We start from the raw sequence: 14214 nt of genomic DNA on the forward strand, positions 1-14214 counted from the left end.
TGAATAAACACAGATAATTATCGCATCACCCGTGAATAAATAGCGAAAAAAGTAAAAAAATATAGAAAATGAAATTCCTCCAGTGTTAAGGATATCCAGTCACCAAAAATCGAGTGCAACCTCCACCTTATAAACTGCATGCTTACTGTATGGCATAGACCCCCCCCCCCATCACAAAGGGTCAAACACACTTGCGGCTAATACCCACCCAGGGCCTTTGGTTGTGTTGTCAGGGTAGATGGTATCATAACCTAATCAAGATTCACAATGGGTAGACACAGCAAGGATGGATGTCAGCGCTATCCACAGAACACTGAAGGCGAGGATCCTCTCACAGACAGTAGATCTCATAGGGGTTCCCAAGAAGAGAGAATGCTCGCCATAGTGTAAAACCAAACTAACCACTCTGGATGCATTATGTTCCCATTAGGGGCATTCAGGGGTGATGATTGGTCCATTTTAGTCTTCAACTACCTCTTTTCGAGATTGTTCTCTTTACCTTGCTTATGATTTACTACGAATGTCACTTTGTTCACATTTTTTCACATGTGTTGTCATAGTTTGGACACATTTTATTATTCTACATTTATTCATATTTGTTGTTATGTTATATTTACACTTGTGAAAAATTGCTCAATGAAAACTTATTGAAAGAAAATCAAACTACTTTATTCAAATGAAAAGAAATTGCGTTTGCATCAAAACCGTTGGAGGAGCGACATGCTTGTTGTCACCGCGCTGTTTTGACGATCCCGGAAATCTGGGAACATAATGCATCCAGAGCGGGTAGTTTGGTTTTACACTATGGCAAGCATTATCTCTTCTTGGGAACCCCTATGAGATCTACTGTCTGTGAGAGGATCCTCGCCTTCAGTACTCCATGAATAGCACTGACATCCATCCTTCCTGTGTCTACCCATTGTGAATCGTGATGAGGTTATTATACCATCTACCCTGACAGCATGATCAAAGGCCATGGCTGGGTATAAGCCGCAAGTGTGTTTGACCCTCTGTTATAGGGGATCTATGCCATCTGGTTAACATGCAATTTATAAGGTGGAGGTTGCACTCAATTTTTGGTGACTGGATATCCTTAACACTGGAGGAATTTAATTTTCTATATTTTTTTTATTTTTTCACTATTTATTCACAGGTGATGCGATAATTATCTGTGTTTATTCACAAGGATTGATTATCCTTTTTAGGACAATTCTATCATTTGGATTTTATTTTTTAAATGTTTTATATTTGTTGATTTTTCTAGTTTAACACTATTTACATGTGTGTTTAGTGCAGCTTTTTATGCAATTGTTTACTTTTTCCACTGCGCCTATCTCACAGCTGAGTTGCTGCTTTAGGCTACGTTCACATGTGGGCGTAGCGGATCACGGGCAGAATCACCGCGATTCTGCCCGCGATCCGGATTCATTGCAATTTGCGGGACGCCTGTGCGATGCCCATGATTTGCAATGGCACCCCAAACACTGTGCGATGTTGCCGTGATTTCCGCCTGCCGAATCACAGTAACATCGCGCAAACAGAATCGCGGGATGCCCAAAAAGGTACAAGAGCTTCTTTTGTGCTTCATGCGTCCCACGATTCTGTTTGCGCGATGTTACCACGATTCGGCAGACGGAAATCGCGACGATATCGCACAGCGTCTGGGGTGCCATTGCAAATCACATGCGTCCCGCGATCCGGAATCCTTGCAAATCGCGGTGATTCTGCCCGCCCACATCTGAACGTAGCCTAAGGTATGTTGTGTTGTGTGTGTTTTTTTTTTTTTTTTTTTTTACCGCAGTTTTTTTTTCTCTGTTCACAAGAATGACGAAGAGACAGCTGGATTTGCTGGATGTGCAAGTATGTATTTTGAGGGTAACCCAGGAAATAGAGGAAAGAACAAAAAAATAACATAGACTGGGTAAAGTTCCTCTTTAGGAAATTCAGCTTCCTATGTCACCTCTCTGCTTTGGATGAGCTCAGGCGTGGTCAGATCCTAGTCCAAACTCACCTTAGCCAAAGCGCAAAAAAATAATCACTTACGAGGACGAGGCATTCCCCGCATGTACAGTGCATTGCGAAAATTCGGCCCCCTTGAACTTTTCGACCTTTTGCCACATTTCAGGCTTCAAACATAAAGATATAAAACTGTAATTTTTTTTGAAGAATCAACAAGTGGGACACAATCATGAAGTGGAACGAAATTTATTGAATATTTCAAACTTTTTTTAACAAATAAAAAAACTGAAAAATTGGGCGTGCAAAATTATTCAGCCTCCTTAACCACTTACCGCATACTAACGTAGGTCTACGTCAGTAAACTTTGCGGTAGTGTACCGGGATGATGCCTCTAGCTAGAGGCATCATTCCGGTACCATGGTTTGAAGCCGACGGTTGGCTTTCCGTCGGTACCGACCGATGCGGCTCGGGAGCCGCTCGATCGGTACCCGGGGGGGCGGGAGGGGACGTCCCCCCCCGCTCCCGCCGCCTTCCGTGGCTTTGCTCGGGGCTCCCGTCCCACCGGGAGCCCCGAGCACCCAGCCGGCGCGTCCGCCGGCTGGATGGAGTCCCGATGAATGCCGGAAACAGCATCGATCGGGGCTCCGTTGACGTAACCCGGAGGCGGCGTCCATGACGTCACTTCCGGGTTACTGTGCCGCAAAAGGCGGCAAATTTGAAAATCGGCTGTATGCAAAAACGCCGTTTTTGGCATTTTGCATACAGGGAAGTGTAGTGGAGGGGTCTAGGGTCTTTTAGACCCTCGATCCCTCCATAAAGTGTACCTGTCACGACATATTGCTGTCACAAGGGATGTTTACATTGCTTGTGACAGCAATAAAAGTGATCAGATTTATTTTTTTTTTTTAAAACTGTAATAAAGTTAAAAAAATAAATAAAATAAATGGGAAAAAAAAAAAAAAATTTAGCCGCCCCCGTCACCGTTAGCTCGCGCACAAAAAAAAACGTATACGCAAGTCGAGCCGCAAATGAAATCGCTGTTCAAACCACACATGTGAGGTATCGCCGCGATCGCCAGAGTGTGAGCAATAATTTAAAAAAAAGTGCTACACTCTACCTCTAAACTGGTAACCGTTAAATAAATTTAAAGCGTCGCAGATTGAGATCTCTATTGACCGTAGTTTGTCGACATCCCACGGGGGGGCGCAATTTTAAACCGTAACATGTTGGGTATCTATTTACTCGGCGTGACATGTTCTTTCACAATATACAAAAAAAATGGGCTAACTTTACTGTTTAGTATTTTTTAAATGCAGTGAAATGTGATTTTTCAAAATTTTTCCAAAAAAATGGCGCCTTATAGACCGCTGCGCAAATACCGCGTGACAAAAATTATTGCAATGACCGACATTTTATTCTTCAGAGTCTTTACTAAAATAATATATATAATGTTTGGGGGTTCTAAGTTGTTTTCTAGGAAAAAATACTGATTTTAACTTGTGAACAAAATGTGTCAAAAATAGGCTCGGTCCTTAAGTGGTTAAGTTAATACTTTGTAGCGCCACCTTTTGCTGCGATTACAGCTGTAAGTCGCTTGGGGTATGTCTCTATCAGTTTTGCACATTGAGAGACTGAATTTTTTGCCCATTCCTCCTTGCAAAACAGCTCGAGCTCAGTGAGGTTGGATGGAGAGCGTTTGTGAACAGCAGTTTTCAGTTCTTTCCACAGATTCTCGATTGGATTCAGGTCTGGACTTTGACTTGGCCATTCTAACACCTGGATATGTTTATTTGTGAACCATTACATTTTAGATTTTGCTTTATGTTTTGGATCATTGTCTTGTTGGAAGACAAATCTCCGTCCCAGTCTCAGGTCTTTTGCAGACTCCATCAGGTTTTCTTCCAGAATTTTAACCATCTTACCTGTCCCAGCTGAAGAAAAACAGGCCCAAACCATTATGCTGCCACCACCATGTTTGACAGTGGGGATGGTGTGTTCAGGGTGATGAGCTGTGTTGCTTTTACGCCAAACCTAACGTTTTGCATTGTTGCCATCTGACCAGAGCACCTTCTTCCACATGTTTGGTGTGTCTCCCAGGTGGCTTGTGGCAAACTTTAAACGACACTTTTTATGGATATCTTTAAGAAATGGCTTTCTTCTTGCCACTCTTCCATAAAGGCCAGATTTGTGCAGTATACAACTGATTGTTGTCCTATGGACAGAGTCTCCCACCTCAGCTGTAGATCTCTGCAGTTCATCCAGAATAATCATGGGCTTCTTGGCTGCATCTCTGATCAGTCTTCTCCTTGTATGAGCTGAAAGTTTAGAGGGACGGCCAGGTCTTCGTAGATTTGCAGTGGTCTGATACTCCTTCCATTTCAATATTATCGCTTGCACAGTGCTCCTTGGGATGTTTAAAGCTTGGGAAATCTTTTTGTATCCAAATCCAGCTTTAAACTTCTCCACAACAGTATCTCGGACCTGCCTGGTGTATTCCTTGTTCTTCATGATGCTCTCTGCGCTTTAAACAGACCTCTGAGACTATCACAGTGCAGGTGCATCTATACGGAGACTTGATTACACACAGGTTGATTCTATTTATCATCATTAGTCATTTAGGTCAACATTGGAACATTCAGAGATCCTCACTGAACTTCTGGAGAGAGTTTGCTGCACTGAAAATAAAGGGGCTGAATAATTTTGCACGCCCAATTTTTCAGTTTTTTATTTGTTAACAAAGTTTGAAATATCCAATAAATTTCGTTCCACTTCATGATTGTGTCCCACTTGTTGATTCTTCAAAAAAAAAATTAGTTTTATATCGTTATGTTTGAAGCCTGAAATGTGGCAAAAGGGTCAAAGTTCAAGGGGGCCGAATACTTTCGCAATGCACTGTATATGTGTGGCTGCTGGGCAGGGAATACCTTGCCCATTTAGGATTGGCACAGTTCAGATGATAGCTCCCTGGCAGGATCGCTCAGGTGATTCAGTGTTGTGTTGTTTATTATAACTATTATGGAGTCCTCTGAACTCTTTCTCTTTTTCTTTTCAGGTAGATACATTTGAAACATTCTAACATAACATAAAAATGTCCATAAAGTTAAAGCTTGGAAGATTGCATTACAGCGAATTGAATATTTTATTTTACTGGATCTTATAAGACCTCCTCCCTGTAGCCCAGACATGTTCCGCTGCAGCAGGACATTGCATATTTCACTGCGCTTGATTCAGACCCATAGTAGAAATTCAGACGCATTGCTGGAGAAGCTGAAGCATTGCAGACATGACTATCAGTTATTCCAACTTGTTGGGTTCAATAAACCTTTACTCTCTGTCAATCATGTCAGCTTTGCAATCAAGTTGCTGTGGCAAATTCGGAAAGAAAACCTCGGGAGCCAAACCCTCGAGGAAATCCAGAATCACCCGGAATTTATGGCTCTTCGTATCTTAGCAGAAAATCAAGTCCGGTGTATGAAGGAGAGAGACTTGGTGGACACCTTGTATTCTGTTCTAAGGTAAAACTTACAAACATTTGGTTCTTTAGTGGGTTTTTTTAGGAGTCGACTTTTATTTTGCTATCATTTTTATTGAATTTTTAGTGAAAAATAGAACATCGAAGGTATAGAAAATAATACCGTTAACATAGGTACAACAGTCACAATTGTCCTACTGCAATTACAGAATAAAAAAGTAGAAAATTGACATTCACAGCGTAGGCAGCCGCTATGCACCGCAGCCTGGGGAGAGTAGGAAGTCTCTGAACAGTTCCACATCAAACAGAACAATATCAAACAACATAGTACAATGAGCAATATGGGCAAAAAATGTGGGAAGTAATAAAAAAGGGGAGAAACCCCCCCCCCCAACATCAGCCCCACAGACAGCCCACTGCCGTGTCCCAAGTCCAAGGCCGCCAATGTAATTGCATGTAGGGTTTGTATATGAGAATATGCAATTGGGCTAACGGTTCATACCCATGAGGTCAAAGAAATAGGAGCAAAGTAGAATAGCGAGAAAGGAAAAAGTAGTAGGGAGAGAAAAAAAAAAAGGACCCCGCCCCGCGCCCCACGTCCCAGGCTCCACCAATTGCTACTAGTAAGATTAGGAGTCAACTTTTAGTGTGTGTGTGTGTGTGTGTGTGTGTGTGTGTGTGTATATACTTTTTATACTTTTTTTTTTTTTTATTTTTTTTTTATTTCAAGGCTTGGAGTGAAGGCCCATCACACTCTGGTGCAGCAGTTGATTGTGGAAGGATGGAAAAGACTAGAAAAGTAAGTTTTAAAAAATGTCTAAACCCTAAAACAAAAAAGTTCCGTATTGCACTTAACCAGTCCATAGATGTGTTGGCTGCATTTGTTTTCTTGTTTCTGACTAAGACTATTTTTAGAAAATGCAGAGAATATCTGTTGATTTTTGTCTTGCATGTGAGCAGAGAGGACAGCATAAACAATGTTATCTTTCCTTTGTATACTACTTGTCCCATCAGTCCACCTTTGTTAGAGAAACAAACATAGACAGAAATGATTGAAGTCAAGCCTGGTACACAGGCAGTTTTTTTTCTTGAACAAAAAAAACTTGGGAGCTTTCTGTACTAACTATGTGATGTTAGTACAGTGATCTCCTCACTGAGCTATTTAGTTCTGACAGGGGGACCACCCTCTCATCAGAACACACTAATCAGCGCTTGCAGCCATTGGCTGCCAGTGTTGATGAGATGCCCATTGGCTGCTGATTTTTCAGAATTCCCGTTCAACAGAAGCTGGACAGGCTGCTGTACGCACTGGCCGAATGTCAGCCGGGTTCTGTTGAACCGGCCGATGTTTGTCCCGTGTGTACCAGCCTTTATAACCATTCCATAGATTCAATGGAAAAGTGGGTGTAGTCCTGAAGGGATGGGGAAGGGTTGTATTCTCAGCATTATTAGCTGAAAATAAAAGAATGAAATCTAAGGCAGCAACAACATATAATGATAATCTGCAATGAATATGAAGTTTTTGTCTTTGCATTTACATATGCTTTAAAGTAGTATTTAGGTTCATTATCTTAATAAAGAACCCTTTGATGGTGTTTGTATACAAAGCTGTCTACTAATGCAAGCTTGTTTTTTCAGTGTTTTCCACTAAAAAGTAAAAGTTTAAACTACATTTCTGGGCTTCTCTTTTGTAATTGGTCATCTTTGTCCTTTTCACCCCACAGGACAGCAATCTCACTAGTCAGTAAGCGAGAGCTCCACTTTTGCAGATCTGGAACTTAGGCCAGTTAGAGGCAGTTCGAATCTTAGCCAGTTCAGCAGGAGCGGCCAAGATTCGAACCATGTATGGGCAGGCGGAATGTACCCAAGTTGATCGATCGATGAACATGGGTCCAACCATTCTTATGGATTTTATGTGCAATTATCGCTTGCGTGTGGTATAGCCACTAGCAATAATCACTGAGAATACAATGGCTCAGCAGGAAGGATTCTCCTGTCAACACTGACTACATGTTGTGGCTGCTGGAAAGAAAATCACATCATCTATGGCAGGGGTCTCCAAACTGCAGTCCGAGGGCCAGATGTGGCCCTTTGCTAGCCTTTATATGGCCCTTGGGGCACTATGCTTCCCACTGATATGAGGCACTATTCCTCCCACTAAAACCAACAATAGGGCATTATTTCTTCCACCAATACCTATGATGGAATACTATTCCTCCTACTAATAGAGGCATTACTACTCCTCCTATTGGCCACCCACCATGAGGCCATATTTATTCTCACTGATGCCGGGCCTGCGACATTTTCTTCCCCCGCTGGCCACAATCCGGCCCTTCTAAAGTGTGAAGGACAATAACCTGGCCCTTTGTTTGAAAAGTCTGGAGACCCCTGATCTATGGCATGCCTTAGTTTAGTCAAATTGTTATTTTAAGGGGATATTAGAATCCTTGGAAACAGCTACCTTTTATAATGAAACTAAAGCCCTGTACAATCAGTGATCTCAGCCAGTGGTGGAGAGTGCTGATCAGGAGGGGGGGTTCCCCTTTCAGAACACAACAGCTGAGCGGGAGTGATCGCTGTACTAACTTCAGATAGTTAGTTAGTACAGCTACCCAGACTGGACATGTCCGTTTTTTTTTTTTTTTTTTTCTCAACCCAAAAATACTCAGAGTGTACTAGGCTTTAGAGATGCAATTGCTTCCTCAGAGAATTAGAAACTACAGACAAGCAGCTAAATGCAAACATTAAAAGCATATTTTTTGGGGCTTTGAGTCTATAGAACATTCTGTGTTTATTTTAAATAGTAAAATCTAAACTTAGGATGGACCAAAAAAAAAAAAATTAGTGTATGTCAAGGTAATAGTTTTGGATGAAGTATGTAGGGAGTTTTTTTTTCTTGGCTAGCCGTGAACTAACTGGGTAGATTTATGCCTCGTACACACGCAACGATTATTGGCCGACCGATCGGCCGTCTTTTGTCCAGTGTTGTTGTGTTGGTTGAAATGTGCTCTAGACTGCACACGAATTTTCAACAACAACCAACTTCAGAAGTGATGTCATGTGATGGTTTTCTTTCAGTGTGTTTTTTCTTCTCTGAGCATGCCCAGTCTTGCTCATCTGAATTTTGTCTGCCGAAATCTGTACTGACTGACGGAAAATCGGCCGTTCTGGTGACGGCCAACAAAAATGTAATAGCATGCACACCAGATTTTGTTCGGCCAAAAAATCGCAGTCGGTTGTCGGAATCATCATACTAACAAGCCGATAATCGGCCGATCGGACGTTAGCCAAAAATTCACGGCCAACAATCGTTGCGTGTGTACGAGGCACTACTCCCATATGGTCTTGCTGACTATTGTCAAAAAAGTTGTAAATTAGGGTAAATCAAAAGATTAGAACTGTCAACAATGCAACCAGTAAAGGGAAATCATCCATTGGGAACGAATGTTCCAGTGACAGCTGTTTAAAGTTGAACTTTATGAAAAAATTATAAAGTTGAGGAACAGGCAGAATTTGGAATGCAGAGGAGACATACTATGTCTCTTCTGCAATAAAATATACTACCTGCCTGTCCAGCCCTATACACTCATTGTGCAATTTTGGCAATGCTGAGATGAATGGTACTCAAAAGGTGGTCACTTAAAGATGTCATAGCTGGAGTGAAGGGAAGTAAAGCTCCTCTTTAATATGAGACTATTACTCACTTTGGGGAGATGTCTTCTTATTTCCTGTTATGTCTTAAAGTGTTTGTTACCCTAAAATAAAAAAAAAAAATGGATTCTGTTCTCTTAACCACTTCTGGACCGGAAGGATTTTCCCCCTTAATGACCAGGGCATATTTTGTGATTCGGCACTGTGTTACGTTAACGGACAATTGTGCGGTTGTGCGACGCTGTACCTAAATAAAATTGATGTCCTTCTTTTCCCACAAATAGACTTTTCTTTTGGTGGTATTTGATCACCTGTGCAATTTTTATTTTTTGCGCTATAAACAAAAAACGAGCGACAATAATGAAAAAAACAATATTTTTCACATTTTGCTACATAACATTCCCCCCAAAAAAATGTAAAATCAAAAATGTTTAACATTTTAGGCCAATATGTTTTCTGCTATATATCTTTGGTAAAAAAATCTCAAGTATTTTGATTGGTTTGCGCAAAAGTTATTGCGTCTACTAACTACGGGAAAGATTTATGTCCTTCTTCTTTTTTTTTTTTTTTATTTTTTTTTTACTAGTGATGGCGGCGATCTCCCATGTTGTTTTTGCAGGACTGCGACATTGCAGCGGACAGATCGGACCCCTAACTGACATTTTTGACACTTTTGGGGGGACCAGTGACATTACTACAGTAATCAGTGCTAAAAATATGTACTTCTACTGTAATAATGACACTGGCAGGGAAGAAGTTAACAGTGTGGGTGATCAAGGGGTTAAATGTGAGCCTAAAGGAGTGATTCTAACTGTGGGGTGTGGCTTGTGAAATGACAATAGAGACCTGTGTTCCTATATAGAAGTATCACAGGGGTCTATGATCAATCCAGGGAGAAGAACGGTCAGCTGTGTTTACAACAGCTGACCGCTATTCTCTCAATCGCGGGTGTCAGGCAGCAATTGGAGCTGCCTGCCTGCTGCATCGGCTTCCCCGGTGGCTCGCCCCCTAGCCTCCTGCGCCTGACCGACGTATAGCTACGTCGGTTTGCCCAGGTGCGGCTGCCTGCTGCAGTATTACTGTGGCGGGCGGGCGTAAAATAGTTAAAACATGTTATACAGCACAGTGCTTGTGCTGTGTAATTTTAGCCACCTGTATCACCTGATATGCCTGGCTATATCCCCCCCTGTAAACTAACCACAGTATATTATGGCTGCTGAGCCCTGACACCGTGATCATTTTGCATTCCGCCATTATCCACAGCCCTCCTCTCTGCCTTCCTGTGTCCTCCTGTCAGCTCCATCCACTCCACGAACCTCCCCTCCTGCTGCTATCATATCTATACTATGATCATGCCATCCCCTTTGCTATATAATGTTATAACCCTTCCCCACACCATCCAAAAGTAAAAAAAAAAAAAAAAGTTTACTATACATATACAGTGGGTACGGAAAGTATTTAGACCCTCTTAAATTTTTCACTCTTTGTTATATTGCAGCCATTTGCTAAAATCATTTAAGTTCATTCTTCTTCCTCATGAATGTACACATAGCACCCCATACTGACAGAAAAACACAGAATTGTTGACATTGTTGCAGATTTATTAAAAAAGAAAAACTGAAATATCACATGGTCCTAAGTATTCAGACCCTTTGCTCAGTATTTAGTAGAAGCCCCCTTTTGATCTAATACAGCCAGGAGTCTTTTTGGGAAAGATGCAACAAGTCTTTCACACCTGGATTTGGGGATCCTCTGCCATTCCTCCTTGCAGATCCTCTCCAGTTCTGTCAGGTTGGATGGTAAACGTTGGTGGACAGCCATTTTTAGGTCTCTCCAGAGATGCTCAATTGGGTTTAAGTCAGGGCTCTGGCTGGGCCATTCAAGAACAGTCACGGAGTTGTTGTGAAGCCACTCCTTCGTTATTTTAGCTGTGTGCTTAGGGTCATTGTCTTGTTGGAAGGTAAACCTTCGGCCCAGTCTGAGGTCCAGAGCACTCTGGAGAAGGTTTTTGTCCAGGATATCCCTGTACTTGGCCGCATTCATCTTTCCCTCGATTGCAACCAGTCGTCCTGTCCCTGCAGCTGAAAAACACCCCCACAGCATGATGCTGCCACCACCATGCTTCACTGTTGGGACTGTATTGGACAGGTGATGAGCAGTGCCTGGTTTTCTCCACACATACCGCTTAGAATTAAGGCCAAAAAGTTCTATTTTGGTCTCCTCAGACCAGAGAATCTTATTTCTCACCATCTTGGAGTCCTTCAGGTGTTTTTTTAGCAAACTCCATGCGGGCTTTCATGTGTCTTACACTGAGGAGAGGCTTCCGTCGGGCCACTCTGGCATAAAGCCCCGACTGGTGGAGGACTGCAGTGATGGTTGACTTTCTACAACTTTCTCCCATCTCCTGACTGCATCTCTGGAGCTCAGCCACCGTGATCTTTGGGTTCTTCTTTACCTCTCTCACCAAGGCTCTTCTCCCCCGATAGCTCAGTTTGGCCGGACGGCCAGCTCTAGGAAGGGTTCTGGTCGTCCCAAACGTCTTCCATTTGAGGATTATGGAGGCCACTGTGCTCTTAGGAACCTTAAGCGCAGCAGAAATCTTTTTGTAACCTTGGCCAGATTTGTGCCTTGCCACAATTCTGTCTCTGAGCTCTTCAGGCAGTTCCTTTGACCTCATGATTCTCATTTGCTCTGACATGCATTGTGATCTGGAAGGTCTTATATAGACAGGTGTGTGGCTTTCCTAATCAAGTCCAATCAGTATAATCAAACACAGCTGGACTCAAATGAAGGTGTAGAACCATCTCAAGGATGATCAGAAGAAATGGAAAGCACCTGAGTTAAATATATGAGTGTCACAGCAAAGGGTCTGAATACTTAGGACCATGTGATATTTCAGTTTTTCTTTTTTAATAAATCTGCAACAATGTCAACAATTCTGTGTTTTTCTGTCAGTATGGGGTGCTATGTGTACATTCATGAGGAAGAAGAATGAACTTAAATGATTTTAGCAAATGGCTGCAATATAACAAAGAGTGAAAAATTTAAGGGGGTCTGAATACTTTCCGTACCCACTGTAATTATGTGTGTATCTTGAGTGAAAACATTGATAAGTAAACCCTAATTGTTTATTCCTTTAAAAACAAGAAAAAAACACACACATTTTTAGAATCAGATTCTATTTGAAAATTGTCTGAAGTTTGTGTGAAAACAGACCCCCAAATATATATATTTTTTTATATAGGACGGTCCATATATACCTATATCTGTCTTGATAGCAACGTCCTGTCTTCCCTTGAGCAACAGCATTTAGACTAGGAGAGTGAAGGACAGCGCTAGGCCATTCAGGCTCTGATACATGCAGCTGTGCTGGCAGGAGGAGAAATTGAGGAGAAAAGAATTGATTACCTACTTCTTGCATCACATCACTAATTACGATTTTAAATGAGTATATTGTTGTCTTGTTTATGTAATTTTTCTACCTGCTGCTCCAGTTTTCTCTCACATTGTCTTTAGACTGAGATGGACTAGTTACAATTTAAGTCATGGGTGTCCAACCTTTTGGCTTCTCTGGGCCACATTGAGTGTAGAGAAATTTTCTCGGGCCGCATATAAAATATATACTATAGTTAACGTTTATAAGTAATAAAATGCTGCCGCGCCCTTCTTGCGCCGCCGCCCAGCCCCTACTAACACAACTAGAGGAGGCAGTGGGCCGCATTGCCTGGGGTTCCGGGCCGCATGTGGCCCCTGGGCCGCAGGATGGACATGCCTGATGTAAGTTCTATTTATTGCAGTGGGATGTGAATATCTCTGCCATAGATGTTGCAATTTTTCTTTCCTGCAACCACAGGTCAGTGTTGATTGGGGAATCCCTCCCTCAGGGCTATTGTGTGCTGAGAGAAAACAGTGATTACTGCTGGTGGATAAAGCCACTGGCAATAATTGCATGTAAAAAATCCAACATGTTGGTTGTACCCAAGTCGATGGATCAACTTAGGTACAATTAGCCTACCCATAGATGGATCCAGTCTCGGCTGGTCCCTGCTGAACTGGCTGTGATTCAGTCCATCTATGGCCGGTTTAAAGCAGGATGTAATATGTTGACATAACATTGTTACAGTTGACTAAGCCATTTACCATTTTGCTGATTTTTCCTATTTAATCAGATTAGTATTTTTTCTATAATTCAGTTTTCTGTTCTTTGATACAGATTTGACTTTTCCTCACTATCAAAGTTTTCCGTTTGTTTGGTAAAACAAGGTTTGCATTCAAGCCCACTGCTCGGACAAATAGCCAACATTGTGGATAAGAATCTCGATAATCTGCAAGATCTAAGGTAACCAGTGCTTCTAAGGCCCCTTGCACACATACGGACTGTGCGTCTGTTTTTCATCCATCCGTTAAAGGATGAAAAACGGACATCAATGCATTCCTATGTAAAAACGGATGTAACTAGCATTTACATCCGTTTTCATCCGCTTCCATTAACATCTGTTTTTTTGAACGGAAGAAAGCCCTATTTTTCATCCGTGAAAAAAACTGATGACAACGGACGAAAAACTGATGACAACGGATAAAAAAAAAAGGATGAAAAACCGATGCTTACTGATAAAAACTGATGATGATAAAAATGTGACTGAACTGATAAAATGAACGGTCCATATGTGTGAACGGGGCCTTTAATGTTCAATTTAATCCAATACTAGCATGCTTGATTTATTGTGCGACACTGTAAAATAGACCTACAGTCGTTATCATCTAAAATGTAATGTGTAACCTAATGAAGACCTGTTTCCCCTATTGCATACCAGTAGGCTTCAGATTCAACATTAGAAGATTAGTACGGGTCAACTTCTTTCACTTTTTTAGAAAAAATAAAAAGGTGTCACCCTACACTCTCCCCACCTTTTTAATCCTGCTGTACTTGCCTTAATGGGTGATGAGCTGTCATAGCCCAAACAGCCAATGTTGAGGTCCAGGGATGGGACATCCCAACTCTTCTCCCCCGTCTGTCTGCGAGCTTCTAGGATGAGTCAGAGCAATTCTGATTGGCCAGCACGAGCCCAGAGAATTGCTCTGATCCATCCCAAAAGTCCTGTAGAAAGGAGGGGGGAGGGAGTTCACTGATT

The 14214-nt window shown here is 42.0% G+C and overlaps 1 protein-coding gene across 1 annotated transcript in view; it reads left to right on the top strand.

Moving 5' to 3' along the window:
- Nucleotides 1-1838: 1838 nt before the first annotated feature.
- FASTKD1 (FAST kinase domains 1) overlaps nucleotides 1839-14214 on the top strand; it is a 179985-nt gene continuing 167609 nt past the window's right edge. Inside the window, exons 1-4 of the mRNA XM_082261782.1 lie at nucleotides 1839-1860; nucleotides 5016-5474; nucleotides 6162-6230; nucleotides 13296-13421. Of these exons, the coding sequence (XP_082117908.1) occupies nucleotides 5143-5474; nucleotides 6162-6230; nucleotides 13296-13421 (527 nt within the window). The 5' untranslated portion in view covers nucleotides 1839-1860; nucleotides 5016-5142. The remainder of the gene's footprint in view (nucleotides 1861-5015; nucleotides 5475-6161; nucleotides 6231-13295; nucleotides 13422-14214) is intronic.

The sequence above is a fragment of the Pelophylax lessonae genome, assembly GCF_965119305.1.
Source record: "Pelophylax lessonae genome assembly, chromosome: 6".
Classification (NCBI taxonomy): domain Eukaryota; kingdom Metazoa; phylum Chordata; class Amphibia; order Anura; family Ranidae; genus Pelophylax; species Pelophylax lessonae.